General features: G+C 42.5%; 2 protein-coding genes and 1 non-coding gene across 6 annotated transcripts; 2 read left to right on the top strand and 1 right to left on the bottom strand.

The window, feature by feature from the left end:
* Positions 1–54: 54 nt before the first annotated feature.
* LOC143475228 (uncharacterized) lies at positions 55–3,875 on the top strand. 2 transcript variants are annotated; one of them, XM_076973007.1, is made up of 6 exons: positions 55–180; positions 861–1,132; positions 1,695–2,256; positions 2,401–2,468; positions 2,598–2,641; positions 2,925–3,875. In XM_076973007.1, exons 1-6 carry the CDS (start codon positions 87–89, stop codon positions 3,103–3,105), a joined length of 1,221 nt encoding a protein of 406 aa, XP_076829122.1. In that variant the 5' UTR covers positions 55–86; the 3' UTR covers positions 3,106–3,875. The 2 variants fall into 2 exon arrangements, with proteins under 2 accessions (XP_076829122.1, XP_076829121.1); XM_076973006.1 differs by having other exon boundaries at positions 861–1,234.
* Positions 3,876–4,824: 949 nt separating this feature from the next.
* On the bottom strand, positions 4,825–4,897 carry trnak-cuu (transfer RNA lysine (anticodon CUU)). The gene has a single exon. It is a non-coding gene; the product is annotated as a tRNA-Lys (tRNA).
* Positions 4,898–5,061: 164 nt separating this feature from the next.
* On the top strand, positions 5,062–19,713 carry adisspb (adipose secreted signaling protein b). 3 transcript variants are annotated; one of them, XM_076972496.1, is made up of 6 exons: positions 5,062–5,213; positions 9,876–9,980; positions 11,827–11,975; positions 14,916–15,054; positions 16,985–17,110; positions 18,281–19,713. In XM_076972496.1, the coding sequence occupies exons 2-6, from the start codon at positions 9,956–9,958 to the stop codon at positions 18,379–18,381; spliced, it is 540 nt and encodes a 179-aa protein (XP_076828611.1). In that variant the 5' UTR covers positions 5,062–5,213; positions 9,876–9,955; the 3' UTR covers positions 18,382–19,713. The 3 variants fall into 3 exon arrangements, with proteins under 3 accessions (XP_076828611.1, XP_076828612.1, XP_076828613.1); XM_076972497.1 differs by having other exon boundaries at positions 5,195–5,322; XM_076972498.1 differs by lacking the exon at positions 5,062–5,213 and adding an exon at positions 7,734–7,779.
* Positions 19,714–19,924: the final 211 nt, after the last annotated feature.

The raw sequence follows: 19,924 nt of genomic DNA, 5'->3' as shown, positions 1-19,924 counted from the left end.
AGACAGAGTGAACCAATCAGGAACGTAAATCGTAGCGCGTGTTTCTACCCGGTACTTTTCCAAAGCATTGACTGTATATACGGTCAATGTTCCAAACGGTACCGGTAGCTAGTCAAAAAACACGTGGCATAAATTGCAGCAGGACTCCTATCCATGTCCCTTTTTTGTTTCCATGTCTGGGTAAGTCATAGCGATGTTTTAGGTCCGAGTACACGCAATATAAGTTTGCACATGTTCTGGGAAATCTCCGTTTTGCCTTTACTGAACTATGTTGTCTGGTCACTAACCGGTAAATCAGTTTAAACGGGAGGTAAATAAGTCATAATCATCTCTACCTGCTGCTTTGCAAAACCAGAAATCCACACAACACTGCTGTTTAATGGAAATAATAGTAAATTAGACATTGAAATCATGACACGGGCCTACCTAGCTTGGTAGCCACCTAGTCGTAGTTAAGGGTTAGCTAAACGGACGACAATTCAGACAGCACGAGTCATAATGTTTGCGGTTAATCTACAAAAGCATAAGAATTAAGATATATCATGTTGCAGTAATGATACTCGTGTTTATATGTAGTGTTTATATGTACTTCAAAAACTGCTTTAACGTTTGAGGATTTTCACGAGTTAATTCTTATTGGTTATTTTTAAAGAGCGTGGGAAAATGGTCTGTGAGATCTAAGTAAATGTGGTTTATGAAATGAATGATCGTCCTGCCATCTTGTGATTTGATGTGAGCATAACGAGTCAACCTAATGCAACAGCTTACTTATTATAGTAATCTGTATTTAGTTTGTAACCATTGCATATTTATTTTTGATTTTCTGTTATATTTTGTAACTTCATTTTTTTTATATACAGGAAGTACAGTTTGTGAGATATCTCCACCTTCTACTCTGCAACTAGACGATCTACCATTCACCATGGAGGGGGAAGACCCCATAGCTGCCAAATTTAAGACACTCATTGAGTCGGTCATGGTGAAGACAACTGCTGACATTGTGAAGGTTTTTACTGAAGTGCTCTTGGAGACCAGGGTGGAAATTTCATGTAGCTGGAGGGAAATTGATGATCTGAAGCAACAGTTGCAAGAAAGTGAAGAGCAGAGAAAACACACCATTTTAAGACATCAGGTAACCTGCAGCCTGAAGAAAGATGATGGTGGGATGTCCGGTGTGACCCATCCGGTTTCTATTTCAGATACCAGTAATAAGCCAGAGGGCAGAGGGAGTAAGGTATGTTGTGTGTGTATATATGGTACAGTTGAAAGGTAATGGAATAACAGAATTTATGGTGGCCCTGTACTGATATAGTAGTATAGTCATTTATGAAACAATGACTGTGAGGTTAAGATGCAGAATAACATCTTCTTTAATTTGATGTTTTTTTTATTAGCTGAATGAGTACAATCAGATCCATTTTAACCTAGTCTTTCCATTTCAGACGTTCATACGTAATTGTTGGATGCTTGGTTGTTGTTTGTCAATTAGGGGTGTGGGGTTGCATCATTAATTAATTGGTCTTTATGTTGAAAGACAATGAAAATGGAGCCTACACCACCTATTGGCCTGGATACACCTATTTTTTTATTAGCATATGAACTAGTGCACCATGTATCATCAGTGCATTATATTCCATAATTGCTGACATTAAAACTGATGGAACATATTTCTGCATGTATCTACCATCTTCCAGTGTGGCTGGAATGTGCACAAGAGGACCCATGCTAATTCTGATCACTCCCAGAATGCCCAGGATGCCCCAAAGCCCTCCCAAACACTCACAGGGCCCAAAGAACTACATACCAAAGTGGAAGTTCGCATGGAGAGAATTTCAGATGCACATCTGGAAGCTGCCTTGTCCCCCAAAGGTTCCTTGTTGCGAGATGAAACAACCAGTCTGAGTTCTTTGGATGTTTCAGCGAACCTGCCAACAGGAGTGAAAACATCTGTGCTTAACAGGAATGCTTCTGCACCATCTACATGCACAAATATGAACACCCCTGTGTTAACTGAGGAATCACCATCCCAGAGCATGACTAAAGTTATTGAGGAATGCACGCCTTCTACATCAACAATTGGGATGGATAAAAATGTGAAAGGGGCAGATATTCAAACTGCCTCTGCCCAAATCCAGCCAGAGGAAGATGGAGCAGAATCAGACTCATTGACGGCACAAAATATGGCCAGTGTGGAATGTGAAAACGGGTCTTCAACAAAGGGAGCAAATTCATCTTTAAGGAAGGAAAAAAAGTCAGGTAAAATGCATTTATCATGGAATAATTTGTATTTTCTGCATCAAGTTCCATTAAGGTATTATTACCATTTTGTAATTGTTTTAAAATTGATTTCGAACTTGGTGGTCACAACATAATGTTTTTTTCTGTCTTTTTTGCCTTCAGATTGCAATCATGGTGTGCACAAAGACGCGTTTCCTGTTGAGAAAATTCTCGGATGGAGGAATGCAAAAGTAGGTCTTAATGGATTGAAGGAACCAAATATCAAAGACTGGAAAACATGCAAAATACCTAGATTAAATTTTGCCTATGTTAAGTTGTACAGTCTGATGTTTACATTAACTTTCTTGCTATCTTAAAAGGGTAAAAATGAAGTCAAGGTCAAGTGGATGCCTTGCTCATTATGGTAAGATGTTATATTCTGTGTAATCCCGCACCATTACCGTGTGCGATTGTAGCATTTCTGGCAGCTACCAGAAATTAATGCCACCACACTGTCAGAGTGGTGAGTCAATCAAATTTCCGATGTTAAAAAAATGATTCAACTATATTTAATTAATATTGAGATTTATTTGTTGACAGCCATGTTCTTCTTAAAATGTCTTTTTAATTTAATAATCTGAACTGTGTGTGCGTGTGTGTGTGTGCGTGTGTGTGTGTGTGTGTGTGTGTGTGTGTGTGTACTGCAGGCGGACTCGTTCACAGGAGTCTGATGTTCTTCATCAGGGCATTATGCCTCCAGAAGCACCAGTATCAGGTCCTACAACACAGCGGTCCACACCCCAGAAGGACAGTCTTGCCTCTCACCCCTCCACAGACAGCCCCCATGTCTTTATCCTGCCTCTGACACTGCGGGGACGGCAAAGTTGAAGAGACATTTGCCCTTCACATCAGGTCCAGCTTCATCTGCTCCACCTCAGCAGAACCTGCCTGCACCTCCCCAGTGTGTCTCCTACAGCATGCCTTCTGATCCAGGATCTGTCCCTGAAGGCTTGGTGTATGTAGTGCCAGGACCTGGTCCAGACAGCCATAGCCAGGTGGTGGCACAAGCAGTGGCACACATTATGCCTGCTACCGCTGCATCCAGTCAGGGTGCGTTGGCAGTGACCAAGGTGTCGGATGTGCCGTACACGACACAGCAATACCGGAAGAGGAAAATAAATAACGAGAAGGCTGGTATAAAGACACGCAAATATGTTCGCCATACCAGCGCTATAATTTGCAGGAGATGTCAAAAAGAGAGGAAGCCCCCCACACATCACCAGTACTTTGGCAACTGGTATTGTGAAGAATCTGACACCATGTCACTAGAGGATTGGAAGGCTATGCTGGTAGCACGGGGCTATGGAAAGAAGAAAGCCCCAAAATAAAAATTATGCGTCTGCATCTAATTGTGTATATAATAATTGTGTGTGTGTGTGTGTGTGTGTGTGTGTGTGTGTGTGTGTGTGTGTGTGTGTGTGTGTGTGTGTGTGTGTGTGTGTGTGTGTGTGTGTGTGTGTGTGTGTGTGTGTGTGTGTCTCAGTGTCATCATTGTAAATATATTATTAGTAGTAGCTGTAGTATTGGTATCTTAGTCAATTCAAAACATTGTATATTTTTATATATTAAACATTGTATTTTTTTCTAAATTTATTAGCATAGGGATCTGTATTATTATCCGTAATATATATTATTTATATTTATATATATATATATATATATATATATATATATATATATATATATATTGTGAATACTATTCTCTAATGTGTTGTGTTTTTAATAAAAGTGTCTGGTTGGTTTTATCGTTCATAATATCACGCATTTCCTTTGTGTTTAACTATTTATAAACTTGTCCGATGCTGGATTCGATACGATGCCTGACTGGGCGAATCTTGGTAATAGTTACTATTAATAATAGCGCCAGTCACTGTCGACCGTAAGTCGAGCAAATTTTTTGTAGCGCTGTCCAATCACCTTTCAGTCTGCTACCAAGAATTGACCAATCGCTGGCCGTACTTTTGGAACCGCTACCAAGACTTGGACCAATCCTGGGCCAATCACAGGTCAGAGCGCTACCAAGAATCCCCGCCTACCGGCCAATCACGTCCTGCTTCTCTACCAAGAATTGAGGATTGTGTGAATAATTGAGAATCCCCGGTGACCGCGCGGCATCTCGGAACTTCGGACATTCGGCAGTGTCGCCTCAAGTACGAGTGATTTGGGGAGTGAAGTGTCTGGAAATCTTACATTAGGTGTTTATTTCAACAAATAACTGACGTACAAATAAACCATTCCCAGTGTTTTCAGTGACCAACTTATTTGTATTTTGTAAATATAAGCAAATTTAGAATTTTGTCTTCAATGAGTTCACAATTATTCTTCATTTAGAGATAGACATTTAAAATATATAGTAGTGGCAGAAAAGGTTTGGTTAATTTGGTTAAATGTTTCTTTAGATATGTTTTGAAGTTGTGCCTGTGAACTTTAAAACACATTTCACTTAATGTCAAGGAATATTTACAATTTGGTTAAAGAATCATTGGAATCACTGGAATCTCACGTGTAGTAACTCGCATGTTAGATTGTTTGGCTGTAAAACTTCATCGCCCAACGTGGGGCTCGAACCCACGACCCTGAGATTAAGAGTCTCATGCTCTACCGACTGAGCTAGCCGGGCGGTAAGCGATGTAAACCACGCCTTATTTCACAACCTCCAATAAAAACCTCCTATATTCGCGAGAAGATCCGGTTTAAGTTTTTGTTAGCTACTTAACTTGCTACTTAGATCGACTAGATTCGCTAACCTACAATACTGTTGCTGCTTAAGCTGCGATAAACATCTGATCCGAAACATATGGGAAAACAATACAGCGACCACGTGACTAACGCGGAAGTGATGATGACTGGTGGACCACGTGAGGGCGGAGTGAGCTGATATCCGTGGGGTTCTCCTGGCTGGCTCACCGTGCATCTACTCCGTTCATCTGCAGAAGGTACTGCTGTAGTTCACATTCCCGTGTGTCTAAAATCGGTGCAACGGTTCATTAGGTAAAAAAGCACGATCGACTGGAGCGTCGTGCTTCTTTAAGACGTAAAAATAAGGTTGGTCACAGAGCAAACAGGTTAGCTAGCAGTTTTTAAAATTGGTTTATTACGTAATAGCGAGTGAGTTGTTGTACTTTGCGTATCCAAGTAGACGTGCGATGCAGAAGGGTCCGTTTGGGTTCATCCATGCGCTACTGTCGACAGTTAGATCAGTTCCCTCTGTGATCCAAGAAAGCGCAAACCTGCAATACCAGTGCAGTTGTGGGTGTGATCCCTGACAAAGGGTGGCTTTTTTAATTAAAGCAGGCTGCTCAGGTGTTGGTGAATTTTTGTTTAGCTACACCCTTTAAAATGTAGTTGCTTTATAATGTTCCGTAGTATATCTCGCAAAAGACGAGTTTGAAGTGCTTTTTTGGGTCGTCTGCCACGGTTCTGTGTGTGTGTAGCTGCAGGGACTTTCCTCGTAACCGCAGCCACAGTGAGGGGTGCAATATGAACCGACACGCTCATCTCTCATAAATGTTCTCAGCTATCCACAAAATTGAGTTAATTTTAAAAAGCAGTGAAAAGGGTTTGAGGCACGTGTCGATTCTCATATTAAAGCTGAATACCTTATTAAAACTGTATACAAGAAGCAACATGAGTTAGATCAAGATGTTTTATGGTTTGAATTATTATATGGTTAGAAGTGGATAAATCTACAATATAAACAAAATACAATACAATGCAAAAAAATAATTCATTGTGAGTTGACAATTTTTGTGTGTGTGTGTGTTAATGAACTGTTTTACTTCAACAGTATATGCCAGCATTCCAGATTCACATGCTAATAATATCTAGGTTATGATTTGGGTGTTGTGTCATCAGTGATATTTAAGAAGTGTTTGGCAAAAGCTATTCTACAAGTTTGTAAACGAGCAACATGTGCTTCCACCAGAAGTCACTTTGGTGGTGATGATGCAGATGAGATCTATCTAGGCTTAACGTGTTTTCGCCATGAGCACTAGATTCTCGTAGGATGATGGTGCGTGCACAGCAAATTTTCATTTTAGTAGGTGCACAATCCACTTTAGCTAGATAATTAAGATTGGTGGTTGGCTCAAAACACTTGGGGGAGAATCTCAGAGCGGTTGGGGGCTTTGGGGAGATGGTTGAGTGAGTACTGCTACACACATAGAAGTTAGTTATTTTCAGAGTACGTACACGATGGGAGAAGTTTTGGTGCGTTGTTGGCTGGTTTAGTTCCCAGTGAGCTGATGTGAAAGCTGTCTGAACTTGATTTTCTTCCTTGAGCTTTGGCCTCGCGCTCCTTGGAGTAAAGAATACGTTCCCCTAAATCAGTGAATGACGTGTGAAGACTTCTGATTTATCTGGCGATTGAGTAATTCTGTTTATCTTGGCTTCAGTAGCACTTGCTGATGTACGTTGGATAGCTTTTCTGATTTGAAAGCTAAGTGATATGTGGAAATAGTGCTGGCGAGAGAAACAATCTCGATGTGAATCATGATAAATCTTTCACCAACAACAATGATGAGCTTTGGCCACTATAGTTTGGACAAACTTTCATTTCGGTTTCGCGTTTAAATGGCCACCTGTTTCTCATGCTCAGGTGGACGATCTTGATTAAACAGTAGCACGTTACAACAGTGTTGCACACAGTTTGTTTGTTTTATTTACATCCAATCAACACTGTTTTGAGGCAATAACCCATTGTTAAAAGTTGAGCAGGAGTGAAGTTCATTGCGAGAAGTGTGGCATTCAGACTATCCACGGAAGGCCCCTCTTATGTCATGTACCCCTCCGCGGTTGCAGGGACATGGTGAACACTGTAATGTCAAGGACATCTGAACGGTCAGGCGGACTGTAAGCATTGTTGTATCCGAGGGTGCAATTGGGAGCTATTGTTCAGTTTTCTGCATTCAGAAGAGCATGTAGGCTCCTCCGTAGAATACAGCAGATATAATCAACTTTGGATCTCAAATCCAGTCCTGGGTCTTGTGATTACTGCAGGTTCAGTAGATAATCTGTAAGTAGTTGAATACTTTGTCATGTTACCTCACTGATGTAGGCCTGGGTGAAGGGAAGATGAGGATCGTTTAAATGTGACAGGCCCGTGTGGGCTAGTGGTCCCAGAGGTCTTTTTTTTTTTTAAGTGACACTTGCAAGGCTAAATCAGACACTGCCCTAGTTCTCAAAGACATGCTAAATCTACCATGTCATTATAAATATCTGGTTCATGCTGTAAGTGTATTCGTACTTTGGAGGAGTGTGAGGTGTAAGGACGCGAACCCCTCAGTTTGGGAGTGAGTGTATGAATGCAAATGAACCACTAATGAATGTCCATTGTGTCCTGCACGCTGAGAGCACACTGAAAAGTTTCTGGTCCTAATGAGCTTTTGGGGAGTGTTCTGACGGACCGAAGGCAATTTCTGCATTTTAACAAATGTGTCCCTTTAACAGCAATTTTAGTCTTTGACTACTTACCATGGAAATGACATTCACCAGTGTTCCAAGGTATGAATCACACTGATCTATTTTTTGCATTGCATCTCTTTGTCTTATGTGTTTGTGTGTAATAGTGTTTGTGTACGTATGCGGCTATTACATAAGATGCTCTGACACACGCCGGACTGGTTTATGTTAATTTAATACCGTCTTTTTGTTTTTGCTGCACAGTAATCCGTAAACATGGTGACTCGGGTACTTTACTTCGGTATCACAGCGTCAACAAAGTCTAGACCCTGCGCCGTATGAGTATACGTAGAGTAAATCACTTCTGCTCGGCTCTGACGTAGTTGAAACATGTCGAGTCAGGAGTGTTTGGCTGTTCTCTCGTATACTCCTTGACCTGCCCAAACACAAAGCATCAGTCTAAGGCATTAACCTGCCCGCCGCTTAAAGCTACACTAAAAACATGTTGTGGTAGCCATGTTGGCCCTGGGACTGCCGTTACTCTGTGTGATATTGGGCTGTTGGACCGGTTTGCGAGGCCTGTTGCCTTCATTAAGTGTAAGTATGCGCTCACAATGTCACCTGCTGTTAGCATTTGGTGCACTCACTGACAGTTGCTCTGTGGGGTCAAAACCTTTTTAGAATATTCCAGGCATCCCAAAGACCACCGTGTCCAGGGGGGTTTGACGTGTTAAGCTGAGAGCATGTGTGTCCCATGGCTGCCCCATGTAAGCTGTTTCCATGTGTGGCACTGTAGGCATGCTGAGTGGAGCCAGTGGATAAGTGTGTTTGTGTATGCAGAGCAGAAGTGTGACTGTTGCTCTCTCGTGCATGAACGTTTGCTCTGTGGACTGTTATTCTGCATTATTCCTCTTGGTGTTACGCAGGGACACTGAACATCGTCTCATCCGCCCGGATCTTTGGAGTTCTCTCTCTCTCACAGCGTTCTCCTTGCTCCAGCCGTCTGTCTCCGTCTCTCTGTCTATCTCTTGTTTATCTCTCAAGATGGTTGTGTAGCAGAGGATGGAGGAGAGGATTGGTGTCTGTGCATGCAGGAGTCTGTGTGTGTGTGTGTGTGTGTGTGTGTGTGTGTGTGTGTGTGTGTGTGTGTGTGTGTGTGTGTGTGTGTGTGTGTGTGTGTGTGTGTGTTCCAATCTACTGTACCCTCGTTTCAGCGAGACAGATGTTGCCTGCATAAGGTGAATATTAAGAGACCCTCAGCAGTAGTTTATGCCGCTGTGGACACGGTGGGTCTGTAATGAACCCCAGCCATGAGGGGAGGAGATTCATGGCGTTTCTGGTGCAAGGGAGAGCAGGAAGATGTGGAGTGTGTGGAGGGAACACAGTGTGTAGGTTTACACACGCACTGCAAAATACATTTCTGTGCTCTGACACACAAGACATCACAGAATGAACAATGGGAAACATGAAAGAGCCAACTTGAGCCAGTTTTGAATCCAGTGTTAACACGTACAGATCAGTCGTCATCCTGTCTTCTTCTTGTTCACTGTCTGGTGTCCACAGCCAGGAGAAGAGGAGAGATCGTTAACGCCTCCCAGAGGCCCACGAATCTGTCAGGATCACAAATGTTTTATATTCTGTGTTGAAGATGTGTCTGGTTCCCATGTGTGAGCTGTCGGACTGTGTGGAGGTTTCTCCATCATGGAGATCCTCCCCTTCGGTTTGTGTGTTCGTGGAGGCGCGGGGGATCTGTTAGATGGCTTGGTACTCCAGGGACGTGTGTGCACACGGGCAGCAGAAATGCTGGAGCTGGTGGAGACTGTTTAACATAATCCTCTTAGTGGACTGATGTTGAGATTGTATATATATTTTAATTTGTTGCACTGTAGGGTATTATTCAACACAGCTAGCTAAAGTAATGAAAAAGACCTGTGATGGAATTGGACTAGTGAAGTCAAAGTTGGGCATAGACTATCCAGTGTTGAAGGGTTTGCTTTGGGGAGGAGGGGGGGGGGGGGTGGTGATTTATTTACCTTATTCATTACATTTTCTTTTTTAGGAATTGAAATTCCAAACATACCCCCCCAAATTCAGAACATCAATGACCTCTTTTTCCCCCTCCTCCCTCCCTCTCTCGCTCTCTCTCTCTCTCTCGCTCTCTCTCTCTTTCTCCTACTCATCTGTTACTTCACTCTCAGGATTATTGGGACCAGATGGCAGTCATGATGAGACTGTGAGAGACTCACTCTCTTTCTCTCCAAGTGCCGTCTTGACAGACATGAACATGGCCACTGCCAAAAAAGGTCAGCCTCACTCCTCTGCTCCTCTCTGTTTTTCTGTCTCTGTATCGTGTCACATACTTGTCCAGACCAGCAACTATGCTTTCATGACCCTTTGTCCAAAACTTGTATGTTTCTTAAAGCAGAACTAATACATAATGACGTACCAAACGATGCTTTTGTTGTGTAAGGACCGTGTGCAAATGTACAACCAAGTGCAGTAAAAATAATCCCTCCGTGGAGCTCAAATCGTGTGAAACGCTGAAACATGCCACAGAGCTTTGCTGGCCTGAATGACCTGCTGTGTTTTGTTCATGAACTGGAGACTTAAAAACGCTTCGGTAAGACTCTGTGTTGAGTACTAATTGAATTTTGCATTCTTGCCTCTGGGGTTTTGCCTTTAGAGGTGAGGGTCTGTTCTTTGGAGTATGTGTGAGTTAAAGAGTGTATCTTATTAGAATAAATACAAAGCTATTGTCATCTAATGGAGAAGATGACCAAAGTTGAAAGTGCGTAAGAGAGTTCAGACAAAAATGCAAGATGGACATAGATTTGCATCACAGTTAATAGAACAAAATCCAGAATCCTGCAGGTCATCAGAGATCAAGGATAGCATTGGAAACTATCCTAAATGGTGATTGCCATAGTAACCGGGACAAGATTAAGACCAGGTTGATCATTTTTAGACATTGTTACACTCTTGAGTACTGGCAAGTGTAGGCTTGGTTTCTCACTCCTCTCCGTCTTGCGTCCCCCCCCCTCTATGTACGAGAGCTCGGCTGCTGTACTGTTCACATAAATACATAGCACGTTGCCTAACAGATTAATGAAACATATACCACTGATAACCAGGTCAAAGCACTCTAAGTCGCTCTGGAGAAGAGCGTCTGCTAAATTCCCTAAATGTAAATATAAATTTGGATACGTTACAGCCCTGTTTATGACCACAGAGAGGGTAAATGAGGAGGCAAAGTGACTCTTACAGGGAAGATGAGCGGCATACACTCGGGGGGGGAGGCCCGGGGGGGAGACACTATGGAAACATCCTAGACAGACAAGGACTGATATGAACAAAAGAAAGATATTTGCATAGATTGAATGCCCTATACATGTGGAGTACAAAAGTGTGTGTGTGTGTGTGTGTGTGTGTGTGTGTGTGTGTGTGTGTGTGTGTGTGTGTGTGTGATTACATAACTGGATTACTGAGCAGCTGTGAACACCGTGAAAGCAGAGCTTGGACTCGGGACTGTCCTCCGTATGTAGAGAAACCAGATTCTCTGAATTCTGTTATTGAAGATGAAACAAAACATGGGTGCTATCTAGTAATAGTGTAATCTAGTAATGGTCTACTAGATTTCCAGTGCCATTCTAGATTTCATTATAAGTGGTTGAGGAAATCTCACAGCAGTGGCAGAGTTTGCAGTAACCGTATAAGACCTGAATTACCTGCTCGGGTGTGAGGGGCCCTCACATGTGTGAGGGGGTCCACGCATGTGCTCTGGTGCGAGAGGGCCTGGTTCCTACTGCTATTAGTCTTCAAAGTGAGTTTCGCTCATCAGCTTAAAGAACAGCTGATTAACACGCACAGTTTGCCGAGCTAATGGAGACTGATGAAAGTAGCCAGCGGACAGACACTTCCCTGATTCATCTCATTCACATTTCTGTCTCAAGTGTCGACACGAGCGATGATAAAGGGCTTCACTGTTCTCTCGTTTTCCCTGTAAGGCCAGCAGAGCTTTCGCAGTCTCCTGTTGGATATGTATTATGGGGTGGAACAGAGAATCACTGATGCGGTGGACGTTCTGTTTGGTTTTCGTGACCGTGCGCGTGCGAGCGGTTTTCTTGACCCGTGTGTTCGTCCACTCTCCAGCCTCCTCCAAGTCGGTGGGCGTTCGCTTCGTGGAGCAACACGCCGACCCCGCTGCTGCCTCCGCTCACTCGCACGTCCACTTCGACGAGAAGCTGCACGACTCCGTTGTCATGGTGATTCCTGAAGCAGATGGCAACTTTCTAGTTAAGGTGAGTGACGGGTTTACCTGTGTGACGTAGGGTATAACGTGTACGACGTGACGGGGGAGGGGCCCTCAGGAGGATAACGGTGACGTGACCACTGAAGGGTTACAGACATGAGTGCTGGCCAGTGCACTGTCAAACTCTCAAAGTGTGGGAGATCACACCCAAACAGTGAACATGCGTCCAGGTTGTTTATTTCTCCAGTGTGAACAGTATTTCACATGCTGGGATGACATGGAAGAATGGTGTTCTGAACAGTTCTGATCAGTTCTTTTTTTTTTTTTTTTTTTTTTTTATTATTAAATGTTTTATTTGGGACAATGGTAGACATACATACAGTAGATACACAAAATATAAAAAGTAGTAAATAACTGGTAGAGGATCATATATAATAGCATTCGACCAGTGCCCAATTTTACCATGTAACACAAACAGACAGACAGACGAAAGACAAAAACAACCAAGCAAGACAACAAAAACTAAAAGGAATAATAGTAAATAAATAAAATAAAAAGGGGTGGGTGGGGGGTAAGAAGTCATTCAGTCATCAGAAAAAACCGTAAGTGAAGCAACGTATGACAGAAGTGAATTCCATTTATGGTAGAATGTGGCCGTGTTAATTCTGATCAGTTCTTCATAAGAACATGAAATTCCACCATGTGCAGTTGCCCCAGTGTCTTGGGTAATGGATTAGGGCTAAGAGTGGGGGGGGACAGACGCACACGGTTTCTGCTGTAATGTCGCCCTTTGCAGTACTGATCCCTGAACTGATCCCTGTTCTAAATCACAATGTTTTAAATTGTCTACCGTGAATGCAAAGCTTCAGTATCAAAGTGGAGGACAAACCCCACAAATAACAATGCAGTGTTTTTAAGTATTCACAAGTATTCACAAGTATTCACAAGTATTCACTCACTGGTGGAACTGTTGGGTAGGTCCACCTTTGGCACCAATTACTGTACAGCTTTAAGTCTCATTGGTTGAACATTGTGTTCAGCTTTCTAGAAAGTGTCTTGACCCTCTGCATGTTTTTAATCTGTGCCAGTTGTCTCGATTTGGATTTGGATGAATGGAATCTTTGCCAATTCCTGACAAAATCAGGTTTGAAGGGCCCCATTTGTGAACAGCAGTTTGTAAATCATTCCTCAGGTATTGAGGTTTGAACTTTGTCCAGACTGCTCCAGAACATTGGCCTGTTTGGTTCGGAGCCGGTGCGGTGTGGAAGATCCTGTTGGAAGATCTCCTAAATCCCAGTCCTTTTAGGAATCGCCCCTAGTCATCCTCGCTATACTCATCGTGTTCTGGTGGTGTTTTTTGTTGTGGTTCTGCTGTTGTCATGGCAACAGTCGTTGTGTGATCTTGTGATGTCTATGCGTTGTCTGCCAAACATGGCAATTAAAGTTCGACTTTGGTCTCATCAGACTATAAACTCTCTCTCGTTCTTGTCTTTGGGGAAAAACACGAGCTAAGACGTGTATCAGTTGTCTTCAAGCCAACTTCCACCAGCAGTATGTGTTGTACGTGTCTGAGGTTGCCGTTATGTTGTGTACATCACTTCCTTATTATGCCTGTTGCACTTGTCTCGTTCTCATTTGTCTCAAATATTCCACATTTATATGTTTGATTTTAAAGGATTTTCTTGCTGTTTAAAAACCGTGATGTAACTTCTTTGTTTATTCTAAATTGGACGCCTGGTAAATGTCATTATTCATTATTCTGTTCCAGTGACGACACCCAGTCTGCACGGTTCCTGATTATCCAGCGTAATCTGAAACATGCACCTGCTCGCCTGTCAGTGACCTTTATAATAATCTGGGGAAGAAAGACTATAGCTAGTCATACTCTGTGATTATGACTGCTTGGTTAAATTAGGCTAATCAGGACGGGCTCTGAAGTAGCGGTTATCCAGCGCTAAACACACTCGCACCATGAAGAGCCTGAGATCTGAGATCCAAACCACATCCTCTTTCCAACTTCTGCTGGGCTTCTTTCTTCCTGCTGAAGGCCAGGAGACCGTTTGCCAGATCTATTTAGGAGTTCCTCAACCCACAGGCTCTATTGCTCTGTGCTGCATTTATTAATCTGCGCACGTCGTTTACCTCTGGCATCCGTACTGTGGCTGCAAATCTTGACATTGTGTTTCCTCCACTCGGCGAGAAGGAGCTGAACAGACCCTTTGAGAGTGTGACGATCTGTCTTCTCTCGTCTTGGCCAGCACACCCCCGGAGTGTCTCCCTGGACCTGCAAGGCTTTATTGAATGAGGGGCTTTGTGATTCTGCATTGGTTGCGAACTGGGGGCAGATGATTGCGGTGGTTCAGCACGGCTGCACACGCGGCCCGTTCTGGCGCTGTTTTGTTCTTGAAGTGAAACATCATGTTTGCTTGTTTTGAGTGGTAGAATTTTGGTTTTGGTTTTGCACAGATGCCTTTTAGACACGTTACAGTGATGCACCACATACACACTGGCATCTCTCTGGGGCGTTTTCATTTTTAACGTGTTGTTTCTTTGATTGGTTTTCTGTCTCGCTCACATAACACCTACAAACACACACACACACACATAATGCCCAAAATTTGTGCCTGTTTACAACTCTGTTGCCATAGAGACAGACACTTGAGGGATCTGAGACCAAACAGGGTCTCACCCTCTCTTCACACCTCTCATCTCACCCCCTACTGCATCTGTCTCACGATAACACCCGTCGGGCTCTCTGGGCACAGTAGTGGGAAGTGTAATGCTGCAGGTCCAATGGTTTAGACTCATTTACTACTGGGCAGTTAAAAGACCTGGTTGGCCGAACCTTCACAGACAAAGGGCTCACGTTTTTTTCCAGAAGCATAAGAAATGATGTTTTTCACTGCACACGGTAATGATGAGGGTAACGTAAAGAGACATCTTCTGATCAGGACCTGTTCATCTCCTGTTCTGTATTCCTCCTACACAGGTGGGCTTCCTGAAGACGCAGCACAAGTACGAGATCGTTTTCACGCTGCCTGAGGTGCCGGCGCTCGGGAGAGACGTGTGTCCGGCCCCGGTGCCCAACCCCTACCTCCAGGTCAAAGACATCACGGTGACGGCTGACGGTACGTCCACACTCCTCCTGTGTCGGAGATAGTGATGGCTAAGTTACTTTGAAAAAGTAATCTGATTACTGATTACAGATTACTCCTTTTAAAAGTAACTTAGTTACGTTACTGATTACTTGATTTTAAAAGTAACTACGTTAGATTACAAGTTACTTTAATAGTTACATTCAGCAGCAAAATAAATATTTCCAATACTCACTTTATTGGAAGTGCATTTTTAACAGTAACAATGTATTGAAGCAGGTTCGGTAACCGAGGCAGAAACTGCTTAATCCAAAAATCCAGAGGAGGGAAACTTTATTGATAACGCAACCTTGGCGCGCGACGTCGCCCGCTTTCACAAGGTCGCGCGCAGCGTGCGGAGTCGAGCGCTACGGTCAGATGCAAAAGTAGAACTGACCAAGAAGAAAGATAAAATATATATTTTACTAGGGAAAATAAAAATAGTAACGCACAGTTATTTGGATAAGTAACTTTAATCTGATTACTGGACTGGAAATAGTAGCGCGTTATATTACTCGTTACCGAAAAAAGTGGTAAGATTAGAGTAACGCGTTACTAAGTAACGCGTTACTGACATCACTGGTCGGAGATGCCGTTTGAAGCCGTGAGTGGAGGGGAGTGATGGTTGGTGCTCAGTAAAATCAGACGTGAAAGTGAGTCAGTTTGTTTAATGTGGTAGCATTTAAGGAATCACCTACTGCAATGTAAATATGAATTAATAATTTTTTTTGTGGTAATAGGAATCTCCTGCTTCGTAGTTTTGTGCTTTACGCCTAGTTGAAGAGGGATAAGATGTGGAAATAGCAGGACTGATTTCTGGCAGGAGAAAACAATCCTCTCCTTTGTTTTACGGCATCCAGCTTACTGAGAACTCCTGCTTTAATTAACAACATATGCATATCCTCATTCCATTACTGTTCAGGTTAGGGCTGTGTTTGAGGACTGTATACAGATGGAGACAGTCTTCCCTTTGTATGTTATAATCACCAGGAAGTCACTGCACAAATAACAATGAAATAATTGTTTCATTTAATTGTTAGAATGATGAAGTATTGTATTAGACATGGTTTTAAAAAAAGTATATTCCTTTTTTGTCCCTTCTTCAAGAGTAGAACTGTACCCAGCAATGCTACAAACGTTTTCACAGACTAACTGTAGTGAGAAACTTCTACCCACGATGCCCTGTACGTGTTTATTTGGCTTTTCTCTTGCTGACTCCAGTACTGCAGGGTTGTGGCACCAAGTGACTGACAGCAGTGCTGACTCTGGTTAATGGCTGCCGGCTGGCTGACTTTCACTACATCATGACGCCACTTGCAAATGAGGGACCCCTTGCACCCGGACCACCAAAGCGGGTGAACATTTAAGCCAGTCCGCTGCTTTATCGTAGCTTAGGCCCTGAGTGAGTTGTGTGGCTACAGCAGCCGGCAGCCTTGGGCGTTTTCCACTGCCCCGCCCCGGCTGATCAGGAAATGTTCGGGCTCGTTTAGGAGTGCGCCTGGGTTCTAGGTTCTGGATTCTTGGGGCTCGCCTCCCGACGGCTCGTGTCTGTGCTCTGCCGGTGGGCGAAACACCTGAACAAATGAAAGTATGTAGCGTTAGGAAACTTATTTCAAGGAGGGGCCCAGCATGAAGAGCGTATAAACAATCTTGAGTGCATGTCATGGTCAGGAGGGAGGGAGTGGAGGACTTTGTGTGTGGGGATCTGTGTTTTTTTTCCAGTTGTTTGAGTACCTTTCAGAAGCTCTGGAGGCTGGATCCTTTTGTAATGCTAATTTTTGTTTGTGTTTCTTAACAAATAAAGGTGCTTGTCCTCAGCTTTATACCTGTTTTTGTTCCTGCTCACTCTTGAATGACGACACACATTGCTCCGTTTCCACATGTTTACCCCTCGTGTCATCTTCATCGTTCTTGTTCTCTTCAGGAGGACTGAAGGTGACCTGTGAGTACATGGCTCACCAGGAAGGTGTGATGTGTGAGGAGATGATCATAGTCAGTGAGAGCAAAGAGGATGCATGCGTAAAGGTCAAAGTTCACGCACGCGTCATGGGTGAGTTCATGATGGCAAAGCCAGCCTCACTTGAGGCACTATTATCAGGAATGTGTTCCCTATAAAAGTAATAGGAATTATTGGCATTACCATATTGATGACCACAATGATAATTACATGATCTAGAATCTCGATAAGGATATTTCAGTACTTTTAAGTGATCATTATTCGTAAACTATTCTTTTTCTTGATGGTTACAGGTCTGGTTGGTTACAAGAATTCTAATTTTGGCTGTGTAAACAAAACAACATCAATAAGTCAAACAAAATTAGTCAAAGAACAGTGAAATATCAAATGTGGTTGGTGTCTGCTTCCCTCTGCTGGTCAGATTTTGTAACTGACATGTAGGGAAATATTGAATAACTTGAAAGCCTCACTTTGTGGCTTTATAAATTGTGATGAATCAAATTTAGCTTTTGACACGCATTTTAAACTATTAAATATTTAACAGATTACATAAGCAGAAGATATACATAATGTTATTATTTTAAAAGCTCATTACAAATCAAAAAAGGTTTGGGAAAATGCACAAATGTTTGCTGAACTTAATTTATGAATGAGACTTTTATTAGAAATGTAAGTGTAATAAAAGTCTACTTTAGATCTGTTTGCAAATGTTGAACTGTTTTGAGCTTGTGCTTGTGAATCAGGCTAACATTGAATTTAATATTGAGTCAGTTTAGAAATGTGCTTAAAAAGAAACGTTTTTAATTTCTACATGTCACATGACACACGTTCTACAAGCCTTGTGAAGTCTTAGTTTCATTCTCGACATCCTGTTTTTCCAGATTTCGCTTCAGGTGTTTTGTTTATGATTCTGAACAACAAATAGATTTTTACAGCAGTATGACATATTAAGCACAATGGCAGAGTAAATAGTTTAGCTTCGCTAGGAAAGTGCATTGGCTTTAAAAATGGCATGCCCGTCTAATTCAGCCTGCCACACCCTTTCTGCCTGGCATGAATACATTTGTTTTACTTTTTGTGAGGAACCTGTGTGTATATATATACCTGTATGACTGAGCCCCTCCTTAGCAAGGAACTTCATAAGATAAAATAAAAAGTACTGGTAGGTAAAATTGTGAAATTCCTCAGGTAGATTTGACTGTGAAATCAGAATCCCTTCTCTCTATCCTCTGCTTTCTTACCATCTCTTTCACTCTTTTTCAGACCGACACCACGGGACTCCAATGTTATTGGAAGGTGTGCGGTGCATTGGTGCCGAGCTCGAGTACGACTCTGAGCAGAGCGACTGGCAAGGATTCGACTAATTGCATGTCCTAAACCTCAAAGGCATGCGGTGTATCTACCAGAAGACACGAGGGCGGAAGAAATTCCACACTCGAGCTGCCCACCAATCTAAAACCCAGTCAGTCAAGATTCTTTCGTCTCCCACTGCATCATGCTCAACTGCAAACCAACACACAATTGCAAAATACTGTACGACATTGGTGTCTTTTGGCCCACTGACAATGAAATGCATATAGTTCGTTTTTGAGTATAAGGCAATAATCATATTTTGTTCTCTTTTTGACTTTTATATGGTTGAAATTTTTTTTTTTTTTTTGGAAAGAAAACGTGCTGTGTTTTTGCTTGTATGCTTGTTGCTGTGCTTCTGTCTGTCCTGGATACTTTATACTATTTTTATGACCAGCAGTGGGCGCATGGATGTACTGTTATGAAATTTCTCTACTGTTCCACTAGGTGTCACTATTGGCCATAAATTTGTCTTGTACAGAGTGCGGTAAAAATCATTGTAGTCAACTATATCAAGTTAGCAGTATAGACTCAACTGTCGAATGTAGTGGCTCTGAGTGTAGTAGTGTGTATTTTACTTTTTTAAGGTACTTTCTGTTTTAACCATGGATGTGTGTTGAGCCAAATACATGGAAGATACAATTCATAGTGGTCAAACTGCTTCTACTGAAGGACAATAAACTGCTTACAAGAGCCCCTTCCAACTTTCTATTTTTAATAAGCGTAGAGACACAAGCTTGTAGGAATATAACAAAATTAAGAATGTGTTCCCTCTTTTACATCAAGGGCTGTGTTCATTCTGTGAAATAATGTATAAAGGTTTGTATTTTATGTTTGTGGCGTATGTTCGAGTGCCTAAGTGCCTGAGACAATTACCCTCATTTAGTGTCTCTGCCGAGACGCTAGCATTCGTCTGTTACAGTTTATGTGGAATGTCTGAAGCCTTACTGAAGTCTAGTAATGTAAAACATATTTTTGTAAAAATGGGCATCTCCAATTTAAAGGTTAGTGAAATTTCTTTACTGTGAAACCAAATCGATTCTTTAAAGCAAGGGACTTTAAAGCAGAATTGGAAGAATATGCCCCGGACAGCTGGAGTCTGGCATAATCTGGTGGTATTTCCTGCACAAATACACCAGCTAAATCTGGTAATGAAGCGTTAGGGCAGGTCCAGTGTCTGGTATATGGAGCTTGGCCTTCAGGGGTAAATCTTGTTGAAGATCAAGGGCAGAGGTGTGAATGCTTCAAGTCACCTGGCACGTTTCCTGCCTGGTGTGTTGTGAATACGTTTGCATGTTACTGTGTGCTGTCTACTGGCCTAAGTCAAATAAAGATGCCTGACTGTATGTTGAAATACCGTGCTCAGTAATTAAAATGTCATTGTCTATGTTCTGTGGTTGACGGCAGGATATTTGTCCTGCATTTCTACCAGCAGTTCAAGTGTTCAACCAGAGGACAAATTTGTGAATCTGAAGACATAACGGATCAGGGACACCTGACTTAAACACGCTGCACATTTAAATAAGTTTGATCTTCCATTTGAGAAAAAGGCTGATC

Source organism: Brachyhypopomus gauderio, chromosome 14, assembly GCF_052324685.1.
Source record: "Brachyhypopomus gauderio isolate BG-103 chromosome 14, BGAUD_0.2, whole genome shotgun sequence".
In the NCBI taxonomy this organism is placed as follows: Eukaryota; Metazoa; Chordata; class Actinopteri; order Gymnotiformes; family Hypopomidae; genus Brachyhypopomus; species Brachyhypopomus gauderio.
The sequence above is the reverse complement of the archived record's forward strand: the minus strand, read 5'-3'. Positions and strand labels throughout refer to the sequence as shown.

What these genes read in the sequence shown, in the direction of transcription:
- LOC143475228 (XM_076973006.1), top strand. Translation starts at nt 87, where the DNA reads ATGTTCCAAACGGTACCGGTAGCTAGTCAAAAAACACGTGGCATAAAT. An exon ending in CAGAGGGCAGAGGGAGTAAG is followed by an intron (nt 1,235 to 1,694) that starts GTATGTTGTGTG and finishes ACCATCTTCCAG; the next exon opens with TGTGGCTGGAATGTGCACAA. An exon ending in TCGGATGGAGGAATGCAAAA is followed by an intron (nt 2,469 to 2,597) that starts GTAGGTCTTAAT and finishes CTATCTTAAAAG; the next exon opens with GGTAAAAATGAAGTCAAGGT.
- adisspb (XM_076972496.1), top strand. Translation starts at nt 9,956, where the DNA reads ATGAACATGGCCACTGCCAAAAAAG. An exon ending in CATGGCCACTGCCAAAAAAG is followed by an intron (nt 9,981 to 11,826) that starts GTCAGCCTCACT and finishes TCCACTCTCCAG; the next exon opens with CCTCCTCCAAGTCGGTGGGC. An exon ending in ATGGCAACTTTCTAGTTAAG is followed by an intron (nt 11,976 to 14,915) that starts GTGAGTGACGGG and finishes CCTCCTACACAG; the next exon opens with GTGGGCTTCCTGAAGACGCA.